This window comes from Pelophylax lessonae (genome assembly GCF_965119305.1).
Source record: "Pelophylax lessonae genome assembly, chromosome: 1".
NCBI classification, from domain to species: domain Eukaryota; kingdom Metazoa; phylum Chordata; class Amphibia; order Anura; family Ranidae; genus Pelophylax; species Pelophylax lessonae.
Window position 1 is genome coordinate 799,596,042 of NC_138768.1, and position 22,348 is coordinate 799,618,389.

General features: G+C 41.2%; 1 protein-coding gene across 2 annotated transcripts in view; it reads left to right on the top strand.

Moving 5' to 3' along the window:
• Positions 1 to 22,348, top strand: part of SH3TC1 (SH3 domain and tetratricopeptide repeats 1) — an 89,400-nt gene that overhangs the window by 61,856 nt on the left and 5,196 nt on the right. The window contains exons 11-15 of one of the 2 annotated variants that reach the window (XM_082269142.1): positions 477 to 512; positions 5,228 to 6,898; positions 14,956 to 15,136; positions 18,874 to 19,024; positions 20,153 to 20,275. In XM_082269142.1, the coding sequence (XP_082125268.1) occupies positions 477 to 512; positions 5,228 to 6,898; positions 14,956 to 15,136; positions 18,874 to 19,024; positions 20,153 to 20,275 (2,162 nt within the window). The remainder of the gene's footprint in view (positions 1 to 476; positions 513 to 5,227; positions 6,899 to 14,955; positions 15,137 to 18,873; positions 19,025 to 20,152; positions 20,276 to 22,348) is intronic. The other variant, XM_082269143.1, reaches the window with a different exon arrangement.

Below are 22,348 nucleotides of genomic sequence, written 5' to 3' on the forward strand. Positions count from 1 at the left end.
GCCCTGGGTGCAATGGTTTACTGTAACCTTCCTTTTGTTACAAGGCTGACAGGAGTAGTGATAGCGGCAGTGATTTTGACAAGCAAGTGACTGCTGGGCGTAGGATCCCCTAAGCTTGCACATCATAAATTGGGGAATGGACACAGTCTGGCATCTTTGCCCAGGGCCCTGGATGACCTTGTCCCACACTGCTGTCAAGCCATAAAATGACTGGTGGTATAGCTGATTACATGCAACACCATGGCTTCTGCTTTCAGCACCACATGCTGTTGAAGCTGCCTGGCCCTGGGCAAGCTGAGTAGTGAGCAACTTGTATTCATCTGCAGGGGTCTATTTACTGTATATTGGCTATTTAATAAGGTGGTGTTAGGGGCTGGTAATGCACTTACTGTCTAAGCTTTACCAAGAGATGACAGTGCTATGATGTGGCTCCCATTAATATAAAACTCGTGTTTGTTTGTTTCTGATATTCTTAGATGAATTTGAGAAGATAAAAGTATACATAAATAAAGGTAAGGACTGATTTATGATATCATTGGAAGTTTTATTTCTGAATTAACTAACCTGCTAAATGTGATACAATAGGGCTACTATATGTGGCACTGTATTGTGGACAACCACTGCTGCTGCAACAAAGGCAGTATGGTACATCAGAGTATGGGGAACATGTAGTTCTAGATGTATTGGGGATTTTCTAGATTTGTATTTAAAGTCAATGTTTACCCTAGAATTATTATAAACATTAAACAACCATATGTAGTGCATATATTTGGTCTAAAAGGCTCTTTCCCAGCAATTATACCCCTAGCCATGCACATCATCGGTCACTGTCTTGCCTTAGTAATCAGTCTGGGGGTATGCTTTTTTAATGCTTTATTGCAGAACATAAACTTGAGTAGAAGTAGGGTAACTGTGGGATATTTTAACAACTTTAAGCAGCCACTTGAGGACACTAATCATCCTCCTAGGAATCTGAGCACAGTCCTTGCTTGCAGCAAATATAGGGCTGAGCTATATCAGGATTTCATAGATAATGTCCCCTTTTAGCATCGCTGACCCTAGCACAAGAGGGATAGCAGCAACACACTCAGGGATCTCTCACACCATTCTAAACTCACTAATGTCCTTGGATAATTGGAAGCTTCCTCCCAATATCTTCTACAGACCAATTCCTTTGCATCTAGACCAGATCTTTGAAAGACCTCAGTCAGCTCCAAAGGACTTCAGCAGAATAGGCCCCCCAGCTAGCCTGGCTGGGACCTCGATGAGCAGCAAACACGGGGCAGGCCTGCCCAGAAGGACAGCAGCTCTCCAGGCTGGGATCTCCTCTTCTAGGACAAGAACCCCTCTGTTCCAAGCCTCAGAGTATTTATGCTCCCTCCCAGTCACTATCTGGGCACCTCCCCCTGGGATTGGCCAAGGCTGCTGATTTGACTTTCCTAGTCCACTGTGTTCCTAAACCTTTCCAGACAGACAGGGGGAAGTAGTCTATACCACAGCCAGTAAAACACAGAACAGACCAGAAAAATCACATGCAGCACAACTGATTAAAGTGAGCCAGTAACTAAATTTGTCTAACCTACCACCCATCTAGGAGGGTGCAACACATCTAACACATGTACCTTGATAAATGTTTAGCACCATATTTTACTTCTGTCCATGTTACGATTGTGCAGCAATGAGAATTGGAAAATTGCTATCTATTACTGGTGATGCAATGAAACTCATAGTGCCACTCAGCCTCCCTCATGTTAAACAAAGCTCTATGATTGCAGATCCTGACTGGAAACAGCCTGAACATGCATCCTCTGTATCTTATTGCTGTCAAAGATGTAGAAAACATGAGGGGTCTAAGTGAAACCATGAGTTGCTTGGGTTTGCTGGTAATATCCAGCAGTTTTCCAGTGCTGACTGCTGGACAATCAGAGCGCAGACAGAAGTCAAACATGGTGCTATGCATTTATCAAGGGACATGTGCTACATGGCTGGTTGATGTTCATTAAGTAATTCAGATGAACTACTGTTTTTAAAATATGCATCTGTACAGTATATCATTGTGGGCTTAATCCTATATAGCAGGGGTCTTCAAACTACGGCCCTCCAGTTGTTTGGGAACTACAATTCCCACCATGCCTTGTCATGTCTATGAATGTCAGAGTTTTACAATGCCTCATGGGATGTGTAGTTCCACAACAGCTGGAGGGCCGTAGTTTGAAGATCCCTGCTATATAGCATACCTTAATTCACCCTTGCAATTTATAAGAAGTTTGGATTATTTATAGTCCTCTACTACAGTGGTTCTCAATTCCGGTCCTCGGGACCCACTAACAGGCCAGATTTTAAGTATTACCTTATGGGATGCAGACTAGAATACCACAATCACTGAGCAGCAAATGAGATCACCTGTGATGTAATTTAGTTATCTTGCAAACCTGGCCTGTTGGTGGGTCCCGAGGACCGGAATTGAGAACCACTGCTCTACTATTGCTGTCACATACTTCATTATTGCTGTCATAGGATACATCACTTTGACTTGTAAGACCACTGTATGATTGCGTATAATCTGCAAGACGTGTTCGGGGTGAATGACATGCAAACTTGTAAGTGTTGCTTGATGCTTGACCATTGCTGTGACAAATTACATTATTTAGAGCCGGTCCACACTAGCGCGACTTGTCAGGCGACTTTTCAGCCTGACAAGTCACGCTCCCTCGCGGTCCATTGACCGCTACAGGACCCGTTCTAATAGGAGCCACACAAGTCGCTCCGACTTAGAAAAAGGGTCGACATTGGAGCGACTTGCATAGACTTCCATTATGTGAAGTCCCTGCAAGTCGCTCCGAAGTCGTGGTGCACGGTAATGCACAAGTCGCCCCCGAAGTAGTAAGGATTCGTGTCGCCATAGTGTGAACCAAGCCTTACACTTTAAAAAGTTAAATATTAGGATAATTATTGCTTACACAGCCTAATGCTTTCTTCTTCCAATTCCTTCAACTTCGACACGCCTATGCAGCTTAATTTCCTTTAGATTGGAGCAGGACGATTTGGAGGTTCTCCTCTGGGATGAAAAAAAAACACTTTCTGTGATCTACAAGTCACTACTTCCCTCTGTTCATGTGGGAATAGATGCCCTGATAATTGGGTGGCATTCAGGTGGAGCAGGACTTGGACAATGAAGACTGAGAAAATCTCGGGGACAGCCCATTTAGAGCACTAATATCGACGAAAGACTGTCTGATCCAATTTAAAATAGTGCACAGAATTTATTTTACACCACAACGACTACATCGTATATACCCCAATTTCTCTTCTTGCTGTTGGAGATGCTCTAGTGACCCTGCTGGATTTCCTCATATCTTTTGGGAGTGCCCTCAGATTAGTAGATAGTGACCTAGTTTATACCTACCCTAACTACTATACAGGTCCATTTAAAAGTTGGTGTTTGCCTCCTGGGTTTAGTTGACTCTGGCTGTTCGTAGGGCGATGAGTACTCTCTTGGGTCTCTTATTATTTTATGCCAGGAAGGCGATAGTGCTCAAGTGGAAATCAGACATAGCCCCTAATCTGCCCTTCTGGAAGTGTTTAATCAATAAGGTTGTACCCCTATACAAAGCTACCGATTTGTCCTGGGCTTGCCCTAGAAAATTTGAGAAGGTCTGGCACTTGTGGACAGATTCGGAGTGTACAACAGATGATCAGGAGTCCACAAACTGAATTCCCCCCAATAAGGTTTAGTTTATGATATGGACAAATGTATTCCTCTGCAGGGACTCACATTACATTTGTTCAGGTAGGATTCTAAACACGAGTTTATATTCTTCCGATACATTATCCTGATTGTTGAGAAGGAACAGGAAGCTCCTTATAATTCATCAACCCTTAAAGTGATTTTATAACAGAATGACAGAGCGAGGTGTATGGAAGGTGTGTTTTCCCCCCTTTCATTTGTGGGGTTTTATAATACGAGGCGTTGTTAGTAGTTCTGTGTTTTATGTATTAGCCGGGGAATGCCCAAAGGCTATGTTTTGTACCTATACATCTCAATTTTTCAATAAAAAAAAAAGATAATTATTGCTTATAGCCGATTCTAGTATTTATAAAATGCATTGCTGTGGTGTCAATAGGAATTCACTTGCAGCATAGTTCATGTGCATTGAACTATATTTGCCGTCATTGTCTGTCTTGATCTAAGCAGATAAATGAAAATACACCTTAATAGATGGTCAGGTGTGCAGGCATTAAGTGAAGGTGTCTGGTGAAAACTCAATATGTTCCACTTAACCAAGCAGACATGTTTTCATCAGTGGACTAAAAAGAGGGGAGTAGGCAGGAGCCTGCCAGTGCCAATTCCATTTAAAGTATTCTATGAGCATATAGCATTTTTGGCTCTTTGCACAGTTGGGTGGGGACTGGCCAAAGAGGGATTACTTTGACACAGGTGACCAGCTTGAACATGTATTACAATATATTAAATCCAAAAATACCTGTTTTTTTAAGAGGGAGTATGAGTACTGATGCTTGTGCTCAAGTACTTGCCGATACCAATTACCGATACTCTGCGGTGCGGTGTGATTTGAGCCCATACACAATGAATGAGTTCAAATCGCACTGCAAATAATTGCTGGTGGTTTGAACAGGAATGTGGGGCGATTCCTGTCTGAATCACATGCAGTTTCCCACACTGCTCCTGTGAACCCTGTGAAGGCTAAAGTCACAATGACAAGCCTAGGATTGCACAGGAGTGGTGCGGGAAACCGCATGTGATTCAAACACAGGATTCCTGTTTAAATCACATGCGATTTGAGCCCATTCATTTTGTATGGGATCAAGTCATACCGCAAAAGTATCAGTTTTTGGTATTAGAGCATTTGCACAAGTTCAAGTACTCGTGCAAATGCTTACTATCAGCACTGATACCGATATGAGTATCCGTATTGGTGCAACTGTGCAATCATGCAACCCAAGTTTTTGTGCAAACATTTTCTAGAAATATCTCTCTACAAAAAAGGATTTATAGCAGCATGGAATGGATTAATTCAGAATCCCCAGAAATATAGACAAAACCATTCTGAAGTGGATGAAAGCTTTATTTGAATACTACGCAGTTATGTTCTTCTAAAACAGTTCTTAGACCAAACCTTGAATATTGGTTGGCCATTCAAAAACCATCCAATGTTTAATTTGCATTTACAAATCAGTGTATTAATATCAATTTTCTTCTTTTTAGTTTCAGAAGAACATCTTCTGACATCAAGCAATGACAGTGAAAACCTAAAAGAGACATTGGAGGAATTTTTGGTGAAGTCCTACACTGGTCCAGATGAATTTACTGATACTGAAGAAAACAACACTGATCCTGCTGAGGCTCAGACAACCTGTGACACATGTGAGGACACACGTTTCTGTATTTGTGAAGAGCAGTATGAAGTACTGCAGTCATTACTTCAGTTTCTAAATAGTGGAACATATCTCCCAGGCTTCAGAAAGCTCTATGATGTTTCATATACTTTTCTAACTAGTTTGTTTTCTGAATACGGAGAAGAAGAAGATCTGGTTCGATATCTCAGCGTAGCTCGAGAAGCAGCAAAAAAAGCCAACATGACTTGGGCCCTGGCAAGGCTTTGCTTTCTTCTCGGCAGGCTTTGCACCAGAAAGCACAAGTTCTCACAAGCAAGAGTTTACTTTGAGGAAGCAATGGGGGTCCTCAATGGGGATTTTTCAGACATTTTCCTCTTTACTGCAATCCACATGAACCTAAACGCTATACACCTGAAACAAAACTCCAAGGAGAAGAGTTTGCAAATGATGGACAAGTCTTCATCCCTTATCCTCGGACTACAAAACTATATTAGTAATACAGACATGGAACCTGTGGTTCTCAAATATGCCTTAAAAAAGGCGATACTGAGCCAAGACCAGAAAAGTGAAAGAAATGCTTGCTTGCTCTTGGCTAAAACATTGACCAGTTTAAGACGATATGATGAAGCTCTTCCCTATGTAGAGCGTTTACAAGTTTTACAGAACATGACAGCCTCAAGTAGCTGCTCACCATCAACATACTACTTTCAACTTGCTGACATGTACAGTCACAAGTGCCTGCCACATTTGACCCTGAGCTGTGTGAAGGTGGCTTCTCAGACCTCTTGTAGCATGATGGACTCATTAAGAAGGGTTGATTTCATCATCAAAAATGCTTCTAAGCTTTGTGGAATGAAGAGACCTGGAAATAAGGCATTTCCAACTCAGATTGCCTACCACCTGAAATGTGCCTTGTTATCAGCTGTCACCAAACAAGAACAGGAACTGTGCACTTTTATGTGTCTAGGTATAGCTGAGCTTTGTGCAGCTCATAGACTATACAAGGAAGCTCGATCTTACATTATGAAAGCAGTGAACTTCGGTATCAATAGGCAGTACATGGTGAATATCTGGATCTGGCTCGCCTGGTTGTATATGCTCGATGGACACAGTAAAGAAGGTCTAGATATACTGAACTTTATGGTGTCATTTTCAGGTTGTACACAACACCAGCTGGGCATTATACACAATCTCATTGCTATTGCTCTACAGCGGGGAGGTATGATTAAAAATGCTGCTAAACACTACTGCAAAGCTCTACAGATCTCAAAGGATGCAGACAACTTCCAAAACCAGGCAGTGGTATTGGCAAACCTTGGCACATTATGTTTACATCTAAAAGCTATGATTGTGGCCGAATGTTTCTTAGTTAAATCTGCATCAATTTACTCCAGCATTCCACTTGTCAATAACAAAGCTGATTTTATTCATGTTTTACTGGTCCTTGGTCACCATTACATTGCTGGAGGCCAAAAGGAAACAGGAAGACTTTATTATGAATGGGCTTTACTTGTAGCAATTAAAGCGAAGAACTTACAAGGTACGTTCTGATGCAGAGGCACTTAAGTTGGACGCAATGGTCTAACCACCAAATTACCTTTTTTCCTGATATACACCAAGTATGCAGACACAGTCATGAATTATACTGTGTACATTAATCCCTAGGCCACTATTTCAGTGCCATGTCCTATAACGCTATCTGCTGATTGAACCCAATGAAATTGCAGGTTTATCAGCAAAGATCCATTAAATCTTGAGCCTGGCTTCACACCTGTGTTTGTGCAAAGTAATGAAAGTCAAGACCATTGGACACTTTTGTTCATGTGTTTTGGGGAAGATTACATTTAATGATACTGGTCCTCTAACACCAATCCTTACAGTAAACCCACTCTCACAGCATCACAGCACAAACATCAGAAAACACATGATGAAGTGCTTTAGGGAAAAAAGTGTCATATACTTTTTTTGGTGCATGGACCAATGTCTTGTGAGAGAGCTGTCCATGTGGCTAAGTGCTCCACACCCCTGAGGATGGTAACAGGGGATGCTGAGCCCAAAAAAGCAGATATTGCCAGCTGTGGTGCTGTTATGGTGAGACTTCTGCAGATGGAAACCAAATGATAAGAGCAGCTGGTCCATTGGGAACTATAGGATCACACAATCAGGCACAGCAATAGGTAGGTCAAAGTAAGCAGGTAAAAACAGGCAGGGAAAAGGAGACAAAACCAGGAACAAATGCCAGGGTCAGAACACTGTAGTCAGCAGAGGAGAGATCAGGAGCAAAGTCAGGGGCAAGCCAGAGTCATACACAGGAAGCAGGCAGGGTCAGATCCGAGAAGCAAGCTGAGGTCAGAGCCAGGAGAGAAGCAGAGGCAGACCAATAGCCAGCCGGGTTGGTAACGAGAAGTCAGAAGCATAAGCACACAGGGAACAAGGGCAACAGGTTGCTGAAACCAGTAGGCAAAGTCTCCAAAAAACTAAAATGAAACAAAATATACAGCTTTGGAAATTTTAAAGAGCAAATTAAGTAAAACAGTTAATAGGTGAACCGCTAGCTATACCTATGAAATATTGCCCTAGTCCTGGAGTCAGAAGGTACACTTAACCTTCGTTAGAGTATCTTATGCATACAGTATCCCATTTCTGTACCAAGCAGGAGTATGAAATGGCCTCTGGATGGCAATGCTGACACTTACCATACGTTTTGTTTTCTGTAGACTGCAGTGATGAGAAAAAAGGGTCATGATTAAGATTGGATTTACCATTAGGCACAGCTTATTTTCCCAGCAAATATACAGTTATCTAAGTTTTATACTTATATTCTAAAACTGTTTATTACAAGTAAAACATTAAATTGTTTTGTGTAACAGTAACTTTTAGCAGACGGGTTTTGATTTTGCGGAGCAATTGTTGCAGGCTTCCATGATGGAAACCCAGCCCAGAGCACTATTGAACAATTCCTTTAAGGCCTGTTTTAGATAGGTGTAGGTGGGGTGCAGTGCAGTGTGGCAGAATAACACACTCAGTCCCTGTCCATTGATGGAACTTGTATTGAAATATTGCAGAAACAGTTCACAAATTACAGTGGGAAGACAGCCCAACCAGGAACACTCACAGTTCCAACAGCACATAGAAAACAAAGTGCAGACAAACTGTCAGCATCTGTAGAGATGGGAAGAATGGGGTCTGGCCATCTTATGCCCAAATGGCACATTAATAAACCGCTGAGCAAACTGTTGGAGCTATATGAATCCTGTATAATAATAATATAATAACAGGCAGGTGTCCAGAGAGGTTGCAAGCCCTATGCTTTCCCTCTTCATCAGGAACCTTTCCCTGCCACTAGTCCCTACCAGGCAGGGTACCTGTCTCTGCAAAATGTGTGACAACCTTGGGAGCCGGTGCCTTAAATAGGCTCTGCCTTACCCAAGATGGCTGCCAGAGTCACATGGGGTGGCAGCATCCATTTGGCATCCAGCTTCGGCTTAAGCAGTGCTGCTGCAGAGGGGCACCTCCTTCAGTGCAGAAAGTAGACTGCACCTGCATTCACGGGCCTTAGCTTGTATAATAACAGTGTTCGCAAAAGCGTTGACAAAACATTTGCAGAGTTTTCAGCAAGTTTTGTTGAAGCATTTAATCCCATTCAACTCCAGTTTGTAAATGTTGAACACAGATCCTAGTGTTGATTGTCACTTTAGGCAAGCTGCTAGCAGGCTTCAGCAGGCTTTCAACAAGCTTTAAGAAGTGCTGAAACCTGCTAGCAGCTTGCTTAAAGTGACAATCAACACTCCCAAGATCTGTGTTCCACATTTACAGACTGGAGTTAAATAGTACTTTAAACGCTTCAATACCGGGCACTTTCACCCCCTTCCTGCCTAGGCCAATTTTCAGCTTTCGGCGCTGTTGCATTTTTTAATGACAATTGCGTGGTCATGCAACACTGTACCCATATTAATTTTTATCTTTTTTCACACAAATAGAGCTTTCTTTTGGTGGTATTTAATCACCGCTGGGTCTTTTATTTTTTGCTAAATAAACAAAAAAAAGACAGAAAATCTTAAAAATCTTTGTTTGTTAAAAAATGTTTTAAATAAATCATCTTTCATTAAAAATTTAGGGCAAACTGTATTCTGCTACATGAAAATAACCCAGATCAGTGTATATTATTTAGTCTGTAGGAAAGTTAGAGTCTACAAACTATGGTATATAATGTATATATATATATCTTAAAATTGATCAATCATGATGTACTAACGGCCTATCTAATTTCTTGAGGCCCATAAATGCCAGGACAATACAAATATCCCTTAAATTACCTTTTCTGGAAAGTAGAGAGTCCAAGGTATTTAGTAAGAGGCATGGCGAGTTTTTTGAAGTTGTATTTTTTGTCACAAAATGAAGCAAATAGTTTTTGTCACATACTGTCACTAGTGTAGTACAGCGTCATCATACAACTGGTGTGGCTTTGATCAGGGACTGGTGACAGTATGTAAAAAAAAATAAAAAAAAACATTGTTTTAAATCATTTTTCAATTTTTTTCCTATTATATTTTTTTTTTTTTAACATTTTTTTTTTTTTTACTGTGACCAGAGCAATACAGTGTTGCCATAGTAATATTGTACTACTCTGTGGAAGTGATCAGGATTTTTTTTTGTTTACCACCACAGCCGCTACCATGTGATTGAAGCCCTTTTTCAAAGCTCGTTTTTCACACTGCTCTTATACAAGCTGAAGCCCGTGTGCAAAAGGCCTATGAATGCACAATGGTAAATACATTTGCCTTCATTAGCAGTATGCATAATTAGAGTTGGTAAACCTCTGGCTTGCCCAGTTAAAGGCATTGAATAATAAGGTCAGATTACTAGCAACCAGAAGATTTGACATAGCAGGATGGTCCAACCATTCCTTTTCAGGTCTAGAAACAACAGCTTAAGCATTTGGCGGTGTTCCCTCTATGTTTTTTCATGCTGATTTCTAAAATTTGATTCTAGTAAACATATACATTATAGCATCCTGATTACCAAAAGCAAGTCATGGAGCTGCAAAGCATAAAAAAGATGCAGAATTTCAAGTATGCGGTTTTATTACCTATAGCGTAGGTAGAGGGCGTTCAAGCATTTATTGCTCCATATTGTTATGTATAACAATTACTTCACATCATAGTCTATGGCCACTTTTAAGATAATGGGCTGCATTCATTAAGTTTAATTGTCCAAAAAATAATCGAATATCTACTTTGGAGTAGTCCCAAAACACTGAAGACAATGGCATGTATCGCATGGTATATTGTAAGTGTTCTTAGTAAAAAAATGCTCTATCTCTAATTGACTGGTAAAATGGCACCTTTGTATTACTCACACAGCTTACCATTAAACAATTACTCACCTTCTTTGCTTATTACATTATACTGGAATATATATATATATATATATATATATATATATATATATATATACTGGAAGAGGAGGTAGAAATTGTACTTGTTTCTATAAATTAAGGTTTTTTAAGTGTAATGCATAAGAGCTCTGGGCATTGCATTTGCCTGTTGGTGTGTAAAGGGTTAAGGTGTATGTAAATCCTAGGGCCTCGTTCACATAGATGTTTGCCTGTTCTAGGGCTGTGTTTGCCTGCACAGTTGTTTAATGCATCCTTGTGCAGGCAGTCCCATTCATGTGCACTGACACTGCTTCTAATTTCATAGCCATGATGCATTCTGGGCCATGTGCCCTTACAACTGTCATATTAGGAGCAGCGGCTGTGTCTTTGTACTTGAAGGTAACAAATATTAACATAGAACATGACAGTACTTAAAGAGACTGGTTTTGACTACATTTTTTAAGCCCAACTCTAGGCTGTGTTCCCTCACCCCAACCCCCCCCCCCCCGAGACAATTTTATTTTCTTTTCTAAGGTAATCATCTGTCTGGTTATGAGATGTCATGGGCAGTCTTTAATGCTGCACAGAATGGTGCTGTCATGGGCAGTTGTCAGGCTCAGAGACCAGTAGCTATAGAAGAAAAGAGGCTCCCATAGAACAGCTGGAGAAGTACACAAACAGGTCATCCTGGCAGATGACACAAGCTCAACCAGGTTGTGGGGTCTAAGCACTAACTGGTGTTCACCAGAGCTGCTGATGGTGGAGATGGGTTTTGCTGTGTGTCAGTACCAGGTTGCAGTGCTTACGGTCACCCCACCAGGAGGTAAGCGATCCTGGGTCCAGTAGTAGATATAGTAGTTAGGGATCTAGCAGAAGCATAGTCAGTATACAAGCCAAAGGTCAGTAACAAGTGGTTGCAGGTTAGAATTTAGAAAAATTGTAGTCGAGTAACAAGCCAAAGGTTGGTACCAAGTGGTAGTGGAGATATGGAGTGGCAAGAGCAGGATATTTGCACAGGAGGCACAATAATCTGGCAAACAGGAAGTGTAAAGGCATGGCTTAAATATGAAGTTCAAGGGAGGAGCAAAGAGTTTAAGATTCAGCAGAAACAAGACCCAAGGCAGCCTTGTCCAATGAATCAGACAGGGTGCTGTCAAGCATCTCAGGTGGCTCAGCAAGAAGAGACATTACTAGACACCACAGAAATTGCAGGTTCAGACCTGGGTCCTGACAGGGTGCCACATTACTTCTGGCTGTTCCTTGTGGCAAACTCCTGTACACTCAGAAAATAGGTTTACAGAAAACAGGTTGAATGACACTTGGCTTTATTCAACCTGAAAAGGGAGTGGCTCTAAATCACAAAGCAGAGAGCTCCACATTATATCTTGAAATACAAATATGAAATATTAGTATACAAATAAAATATACACAGAACATCTACACATTCCCTTCAAAATATTAGTGGGTTAAAAAAGACCTGTGCTGTGGAAGCTGTATCCAAAATAAGGCAAAAAGAAGGTAAAAAAACTAGTCCCCAGTGTTGCCTGTGGTCTTTACTTAATCGCAGCAGATCTTTACCTATTACTGACTTACTAAGGGGGATTTACTAAAACTGGTGCACAAAGAACCTGGTGCAGCTGTGCATAGTAATCAGCTTCCAGGTTTTATTGTCAAAGCTCAATTGAACAAGCTGAAGTTGGAAGCTGATTGGTTACTATGCACAGCTGCGCCTGATTCTGTGTGCACCAGTTTTAGTAAATATCCCCACTATGTCTTGGTCTGTTCTGTGTCTACCCCTGATGACTACTAGTGATCTGATTACTGGCATTATAATGATCAAGAAGCAGTAGGGGAGGTGGAAGAATCACAGATCCACTAAATAAATGTAGCAATGGCAAAGAGATCCTTCCACTGCAGCACCTTAGGTACAGCTTGGTATGAAACGACAAATACCGTCATGTTCCTGCCTCTGGGAGCGATGTCTGCGTCTGTCTAGTAGTCTAAAACAGCAGTGCCTTAGGTGATCTCACGCCGCAGATATTAAACTATAAGGAAATAGAACAGAAGTGTCTAGGCACACTCACATGCTAAGAATTGTACTGTTATTGTTTTGGGGGAATTCAACACAAAAGGTACATTTCTAAGGGTACAGCTTAGGTATAAATAATTAATGTTTCTAGATGCTCCCTATAAGAGAGCTATATCTATGCTTTTTAATGATAGATCACCTTCACAATCGGTGATGAGTCTCTATACCTTTTTGCTTATCGTCTGCTACAAAATGAATATTGATGGCATTTTTGCATCTATATAAGTCTTGGCTTAAAACCTCACAAGGATAAATACATCAATGGTGGTAATAAAAGGGATGCAGTCAGGGCCAGGACAAGGGGTGGCTGCCCTGGACGCAATGGTTTATTGCAGGAATGGTGGTGTCCTGACCTAACCCTAAGGGAAGGGGGGGCACAGTATAGCATCTTTGCCCTGGGCACTGGATGACCTTGTCCCGGCATTGAATGCAGTCTGTATAAAGGAACACCATTTTTCACTGATGCTGACTGCAGCATGATTCCCAAAAGAGGAAGAGGGCTAAGAAACTGAGAAACTGAGTACCCTGCCCCTGAATAACTGTTAGGCCCCTTTCACACTTGTATGACTCCAAAATTGTGCTGACTTTGGAGTGCAACTTTGGTTCAACTTTAGGCCCCTTTCACATTTGTGTGACTTGTCCGGTGACTTGGGACTGCAGAGTCGCATAAAAAGCCGTACTCCATGATTTCCAATGAGTACCGTTCATATCTGTGCAACTTCAAGTTGCGAAGACTTCAAAGTAGTCCCAGCACTACTTTGGTCTGTTTTTAATGCACTTTGAGGTCCATAGACATAGGCATTGCTTCAAGTCCAGTCAAAATCGCGGCAAAATAATTGCCGCAAAATCGTGGCAAAAGTGCGTGACTTTTGGGTCGCACAAGTGTGAAAGGGCCCTAATGCAACTTTGGTGCAGTTTTGATGCAACTTTGGATGGGTGCAACTTCGATACGACTTTGGCTTTGACCAGTTTTAATGGACAACTGTTGTACACAAGTTGCATTGTATAACATTCAGGTACGACTTTCCTGCCATTTCTGAGGGTTAACATTGAAGTCTTTGGCCCTCAAGTTGCATGAAAGTCATACCAAAGTAGTGCATGAACTACTTTGAAGTTGCTGCAACTTTAAGTTGCGCATACATGAATGGGTATCATTGGAAAACATGGGGAACGACATGTCGTGTAACTCTGATGTCCAAAGTTGCATGACAAGTTGCACAAGTGTGAAAGGGCTCCATTCACACTTGTACAACCCCAAAGTTCGTAGTGCAATTTTGGTGCAACTTTGACACAACTTCGGATGAGTTTGACTTAGATAGGACTTTGACCTGTGATAATGAACAACTGTTGCACAACTGTTGCATTGTATAACATTCAGGTAGGATTTTCATGCAAATTTTGAGGGTTAACATTGAAGTCTAACACTGAAGTTGCATGAAAGTTGGACCAAAGTCGTGCATTAACTACTCTGAAGTCGCTGCAACTTTAAGGCCCCTTTTACACTTGTGCAACAAGTCGTTCCCCATATTTTCCAATGATAACCATTCATATATGCATGACTTAAAGTTGTAGCAACTTCAAAGTAGTTCATGCATTACTTTGGTCCGGCTTTCATGCAACTTAAGGGCCTTAGACTTCAATGTTGACCCTCAGAATTTGCATGAAATTTGTACCTGAATTTTATTCAATGCAACTTGTGTGCAACAGTTTTCCATTATCACTGGTCAAAGCCAAAGTCGTATCCAAGTTGCACCCATCCAAAATTGCATCAAAGTTGCACCCAAGTTACATTCCAAGGTCGCCACAACTTTGGAGTCGTGCAAGTGTGAAAGGGGCCGAAGTTGCACATAAATAAATGGTTAACATTGGAAAACATGGGAGACATGTCATGCCACTTTAATGTCCAAAGTTGCATGACAAGTCACACAAGTGTGAATGGAGCCTTACATGACCTATTACAAATTTGTAGCTGCAGGCTATCGAGATTATACATCCATTGATTAGTAAGACATGGACAGATTTATGTTAGATAGATATGGTAAATCCCCAAATGTATTTTAATATAAGCCATTGCTCAAAATACATCATAAACTGAGAGCGAGTGTCAATTTTTCTGTTTCCTTTTGGACAGGTCAGCTCCATGCCGTCCAGCTTCTGTGTCAGTTCTACAGCACATATTTGGTTAATGAGGCTCAGTGCATCATTTACAATGAATACCAATTGTCCTTAGCCAGGAAAATGGCAGACAAAGTATTGGAAGGCCAAGTACTTGAAACCATCAGTCAACTGTACTTATCTCTAGGTACTGAAAGGTGAGATCAGAATTGAAATGTGTGCTGTTTATTGTGGTGATATGGTCTGGAAATAGGTTTCAACAATGGATTTTTATTTTCTTTAGAACCTTTTAAACCATATCATAGTACCAGTGACAATGGGATATCTACTTAAGCCACTGAATAATTGGATCTGACCATCTTAAAGCACCTTCTAGAACTGTTCTGATCACTGTTATAACATAAAAAAAACATATCTCCTGATTGGATGATAGCTGTCAAGGGCTAATATCAATAATAATAGACATATAGGGGTTGATTTACTAAAAGTGGAGCGTGCAAAATCTGCTGCAGCTGTGAATAGAAACCAATCAGCTTCCAGGTTTTTTTTGTCAAAGTTTAAGGGCCAGTTCTCACTGGTCCGGCATGTGCTCCGACTTTGAGAGCACAAGTCGCATGACATGTCAAAATCAATGGTTCCCTATGAGAGCCGTCTTAACTGGTACCACTTGTGTAGTCTGACTTTGAAAAGGGTTCCTGCGTTACTTTGGTCTTACTTGGGCATGTTTTCAGCCCATTGATTTGAATCTTAATTGATCCAACTTGTGGCATGCGATGAGGATCTTGAAGGGGAACCCCACGCCAAAATAAAAAAAAATGGCATGGGGCTCCCCAAAAATCCATACCAGACCCTTTTTTGACCATGTAGCCCGGTAGGACAGGAAAAAGGGGGGGTGAGTCCCCCTCTGGACCATAGTAGGCCACATGCCCTCAACATGGGTCGTGACATCACAAGGGGCAGAATTTCTGGGTGACATCACCAGATGGCCACATTATGGCTATATAGGAACTGGCAGACATCGGTGCTGACAACGTTTGCAGCCAGCATCGAAGGAGGACCGTTTTTTTAATTTTTAGCAGGTCGGTGGCAGAGGAGGAAGAAGACATCAGAAGAGGGAGAAGACCTCTCTGGAGGAAGAAGACATCAGTGGAGGGAGAAGACCAGAGGAAGAAGACATCAGTGGAGGGAGAAGGCATCAGTGGAGGGAGAAGAGCAGAGGAAGAAATCACCATTTTTTTTTTGGTGTGAGGGTTCCCAATCAAGATCTATACCAGACTCAAAGGGCGTGGTATGGACTGGGGGGGGACCCCACACCATTTTGTTTTTTATAAATTTGGAGTAAGGTTTTATCCATACCAGAAGCAAAGGAATTGTCTTGATTGGTCAAAGGACAAGTTTCAATCATCTCAAAGTCGGATCAAAGTCGGTTCCCATTTATTGAAGTCACAATTAAGTTGGACATGAAGTCACAGGGTAAAGTCACATCTGAAGTCGTACTACTTTCGTGTCAGATCATTGTGAACTATTTAAACAAGCTGAAGTTAGAAGCTGACTGACTCATGCTCAGCTGCACCAGATTTTGCCCTCTTTAGTTTTAGTAAATCAACCCCATAGGGTCTCATGGCCCAAGCCATCAAAAATAACTGGAAGAAAAGATTGGAGTTTCACATTATCATTAAAATAAATCTGGCCATACACTGCATATTATTATTATTATATATATAATATTCCTGCTGGCTCAGCTGAAATTCATCAAAGGAGTCTGTTGAAAAATTGGTGGCCGAACAGCGCCTGCATCCAATCAAATGCAGTCACTATTCAGGTATTCTGACAGCCAAAAGCACTGGCTGGCAGAATACAATAACCTGGCAATGGAAATTCACCAATCTGTTTTAGATGGAGGAAACCGCTACATTTAGACATACAGTATATGTTTAACAAGCATACATATAAAGCAGATTTATTGATAGAGGGTTAGAACCCCGCTAAGTTTTGAAATGATGTCTGTGTCCCCACTAAGGATCTTGAGTTTTAATGACAACTATCTAACAGGTGAATTATATTCCTTTAATGAGCAATCAAGATCTTGATTGCACATGCAGATACTGAGGGCCAGTAAATCTCCCCATCCAGCAATTAGCTTCCCTACATTAGCTTCACACAAGAAATCTCTATTTTGAGTCCATTCAAGGCTCTTATTTAAACTAAAGTCCTGATGAAGGGGGAGTTTTTTCTGATTGTTTTTTGGTACAAATTAATAATTGAGTTTGAACTTTGTTATCCTTTAGTTTGGTGCTCCTTCCTTTGGTGCATGTTTTTTTTCTGGTAACCAGCTAGGGTACCCTCTGGAGAGTAGCCTTGTCTGCTGTGAGCAGCTCAACCTGAGCCAGTGAGCTCTTTGAATGTTTTGCTGACAGGCTCAGCAATGGCATGCAATGCCAAGCTGCTGCAAGCAAAGCCAACAGAATATTGGCATGCATTAAAAAGGGGATTCACTCCAGAGATAAAACCATAATTCTCCTACTCTACAAGACTCTGGTCTGGCTGCATCTTGAGTATACCGTCCAGTTCTGGACACCAGTCCTCAAGAAGGATGTAATGTGAAGTTGGAACAGAAGCGGTTTCCCCTTAAACTGCTAGAAGGTTCTTTACTGTCAGTGCGGTAAGGATGTTGAATTCTCATCCATCAGCAGGGAACGTCAATAGTTTAAAAAAACTATTAGATGGGCACCCTAACGATCACAACATACAGGGATATATGATTCACTATTGACAAAAACCAATGCACACACACCACAGGTTGAACTGGATGGACTGGTGTCTTTTTTCTACCTCACCGACTATGTCTTCTCAGTACTTTGTATGACCTCACATCAAAGTTGCAGTGCCTCTTGAATTCGTTTTTCTTCATTGAAGTCTGTTACATCAATAATCACAACAGGAATTTTCTTATTCAAAAGGAGACACAGGGCAGTAAAAGCTTGACATATCTTCCCTCTGATATACAAAACATTTAATATACATGAAATCCAACATTCTAGAGCAATTTTCAGTATCAGACGAACATTGTATATTTTACAAGAATTTGCAAGCCAAAAAAAACCCAGAAAAAAACAGTTTTATGAGTTTTTGTATAAGATTTAAATGAATGAATAAATGGTCTCCAAGAAACAACTTCACGGTCCCCCTTTCAAATCAGAAGCCTCCCCATCACATCAGAACCTCCCTCCCCATTTTACATCAGAAGCCTCACCATCACACCAAAATCCCCCCCCCCCACATCTTTCACATCAGAGGCCCCCTTCACATCAGAGTCACCCCTTTTACATCAGAAGCCTCCCCATCACTTCAGAGCTCCACTTACACCAGGTTCCGTACCCCCAAACATCAGGGTCTCCATCAGATTTTCCCAATACATTGGGGTCAGAAGTGGAGACCAACTAATCTGAATTCTCAGTCTGAGGATACGCCATTATCCCTAGCTGCAGGCCAGATAAAATCTTGTTTTGAATCAGATGTGGCTCGCAGGCCGTAGTTTGATGACCCCTGTTCTTATGTAATATGTTGAGCATTGTTAAAGGAGATCTTAATGCAATCACAAAACCTCATTAAATCTTTAATATGTTAATATAATACCTGAAGATCCTGCCATTAAGGTTCCTGTTAAGGTACTTGATATAATGGAGTGACAACTGTCTACCAAATGTTATCCTGTGTTGTCACTCTGTCAGATGAATCCCTGGTGGACAGTACAGGCAGCTCAGAAATGGTCTTTATGGAAAACAAGACGTGTTAATTGTTTATGACACATGACAATTATTTGTGGCACAGAATGCTTTAATACCCTAAATGTTGTGGCGTTAGAATTCGATCTAGTGTAAGGTTGTTTTATGCTATATTTCAATACTAAATTCAGACATGTTGCTTGTTTTAGAGCCTGCAGGTCGGCCCTGGAATACACCAAAAGGTGTCTGGGTATTTGTATTGACCTTCAAGCCAAAGAGAAGGAAGCCTATGCATGGTTAATGGCTGGGAAGATTTATTATATTCTGGGTCAGAATGAGCTGGTGGATCTGTATATTCAGGTACACAAACTTAAACTGATACAACCATTCGAGTGGGGACTATATGCAAATATTGATACATGTCTTAAATTGCCTAATTCGTTAAAAATTAGCTGCAAATTGTCTATTTTAGTTAATCTTTTGATAGGCAGTACATTTATACATTTTTCCAATAAGACCTTATTTACACTTGTGTTGCCCTCTGAAAAATGATCCAGTTGTGGATCTCCATAAGAGCAAGTCCACTTTAGTTGAGGAAAAATTCCCCTAAGAGTGATTCTAACAACAGGATTTAAACAAAGTATGTTGCAGATTTCTCTACCTGTTTCTGCTAGGAAGGGAGGGACTGATTCTTTATAATCAGCTGATGCACTCAGTGTTCTGATAAGAAAAGCTGCAGTATCTGCATCCCTTTGAAAGAATTATACAAAATACAAGGCTAGCCCTATTTGTTGCTGTATTTTAAACTGTAGGCTGGGTTGAAACATGCATCTAAAACCAACGCCCCTTTGAAAAACAATCTGCGTTCAGACAGGCTTCATATTTCCTTCTCACTGGCTGTTTTAACCCATTTTTAACCCATCTTTTTTCAAACAAAGGCGCCACAACTGCATATATTGCTTGCTGTCAGCCGATAACGATATGTTGGATAGTTTTTGTTGCAGGCACATAGTGAAGCCTCAAAACTATGAATGCAAACACCTCCATCCACTGCCATTGCAGCTTAAGAGGGGATGGTTGAGGGAGCGAAAAAAAACGCAGTTCAACTGCACTTTTTTAATGCCCCCTCTAAACTTGGCCTAAGTGATGAATAATCTGTAACCCTAAATTCTGAATGAGCTATTGGAGGCTGTATGATTTATATGAAGAACTATCACAATCAATTGGTTGAGACCCTACAGAGGAGTTCATTGCTGTATTGTACCTTAGTTAGGTCTTGTGCTGCCCCCTTAACGTATGGTTGTGGCTACTTGAGTATAGTAAATGAGAGTATCAGTGTACATATTACAGTGTACATATTAGATTCCACCAAAATTGAAATTTGTGTGATGTTGCCAATTCTGGGTGACTAATGATTAAAAAGAGAACCTGTTTATGACTTCTTTATACATGTACATCTTTTTGAATGTAGCACTGTTTTCCTCCCAGGTAGCTCAGAATGTAGCTTTGTGTACTGGAGACCCAAAGCTAGGAATGGCCCTGTATGAAGCTTGTGGAGATATATTTTTCAATGGGACCAGTGACAGAGACAAGGCGGTGACCTTTTACCGGGTAGAGTATGAATTAAACTTTATTCTACAGTAAGCATTTTTGCAAATGTTTTTATATGCAGAGCCACCAGTGCATGATCAAGGGTGCAAATGGTGTTGCTACGAAGCAGGGAGGGGGGGGGGGGGTTGGGGTTTTGCATGGGGAGCAAACAAGATGAATATATTCTGCATTGAATGCTGAACTTTTCTTTATAAAAAAAAAACTGAAGTGTGCTGCAACCTATTGCTAAGATTATTATACTGTATACTGGAACAAGGGTAGGCAGAAGGGCACTGTGGCATCATATGAGGTAGGTGGGCACAATGAGGAGATTGGGGGGAGGGGATTTTTGTTAGGAGGGGGAATTGGGGGGTCTCAGGGGGTAAGAATAGTTCTAGGAGGGGAAATTTGGGGAGGTGTGGTAGGAATAGTGATTTGCGGGGATTTGTGTTGGGAGGGGGATTTGGGGTGGTTTATGCTAGACAAGGTCATATGGTAGTGGGGGGAGTAGCGGAAATTTGGCGGGGGGGGGGGGATTTGTGTTACGATGGGGCTTGGAGAAGGGGAATTTGTGCTGGTAGGGGGATTACGGGGGGATTTGTGCTGGGGGCATATGGGGAGAGGATTTGAGCTGGGGGCAAATATTTTTGCTGGAATGGGGATTTCAGTAGGGGGTGAATTTGTACTGGTAGGAGGGGGAATTTTTGCTTAGGGGTAAGTATGCAGATTAGTGCTCAATTTTCCTTTTTTTTTTTGGGGGGGGGGGATTTTTGCTGACATATAATGTTCATACATATTAGGCGGAGGGGGCGCACACAATTTGGCATGGGCTCTAGGTGACCTTGTTCTGGCACTTTGTATACATATATGCACAATATAACATTGTCAAAAGCAATATCCAGAAAAATGACTTTGAGATTCAGCAGTTGCCCTGCTGCACCTCATCTACAGAGGGCCCGGTCTGACTGCTATTTTACCATTATTTATCATTATCATTGACTGTGCTTACATTCAATTAGGCTTTGTTATGATGTCAGGAGTCTGTAACTGTTATGCTGGCCAGAATTTTGTTTGAAATAAAAAAAAAAAAGTTTGTTAAATTTTTTACTAGTTAGTGGGGTCAAATTGACGTTCTGTAGTGATGATAAATTTTGAAGGACCAAGGTAGAACATTTTTCTCAAACAAACAAATTCCTAAGAGTATGCAGTTTTAATTTTATGAAATCCATTTATTCCAAAATAAAATGTTAAAAGCAAACAACATTTTAAAGCATTTTCAAACAATATTTGTCAAGTCGTCAAATATACTGAGAATTTTTATAGAAATAGCCAGCATTAGTCTCAGTGTAGTGATTGAGAAGTACTGGTATTGTCTGAAGTGTGGCAACGTTCCTTACTACCCCATGCCAAAAATATTTACTTAACCATTAACTACCCTCCCCCCCCCCCAAACCCAAAAAATACCCACACTTAGGCTCCATTTACACACGTGCAACTTGTCATGCAATTTTGGACATCAAAGTTGCATGAAAAGTCGTTTTCCCATGTTTTCCAATAATATCCATTCATATATTCATATATGTGCGACTTAAAGTTGCAGCAACTTCAAAGTAGTTACTGCACTACTTTGGTCTGACTTTCATGCAACTTGAGGGCCAAAGACTATAAATGTTAACCCTCAGAAATTGCAGGAAAGTCGTACCTGAATGTTATACAATGCAACTTGTGTGCAATAGTTGTCCATTATCACTGGTCAAAGCCAAAGTCGTATCCAGGGCCATCTTTAGCACAGGGCGAAAAGGGCAGCTGCTCCAGGCCCAGTCATTGTTGTGGGGCCCAAAGCAGCTGCCCCTTGAGCTCGCTCTGCCTGCAAATAGTTGATAAGTAAATTTGGGTGAGCCAAAGAAAATGCTTGCCCAGGGTCCATTCAATGTTAAAGATGGCCCTGGTCGTATCCAAGGTAAACCCATCCAAATTTTCGCTAAGTTGCATCAAGTTGCAGTCCAAAGTCCGTGCAACTTTGGAGTCGTACAAGTGTGAATGGAGTCTAACCTGACTGAACCCTATACTAATGTCCAAAACTAGGACACCCAT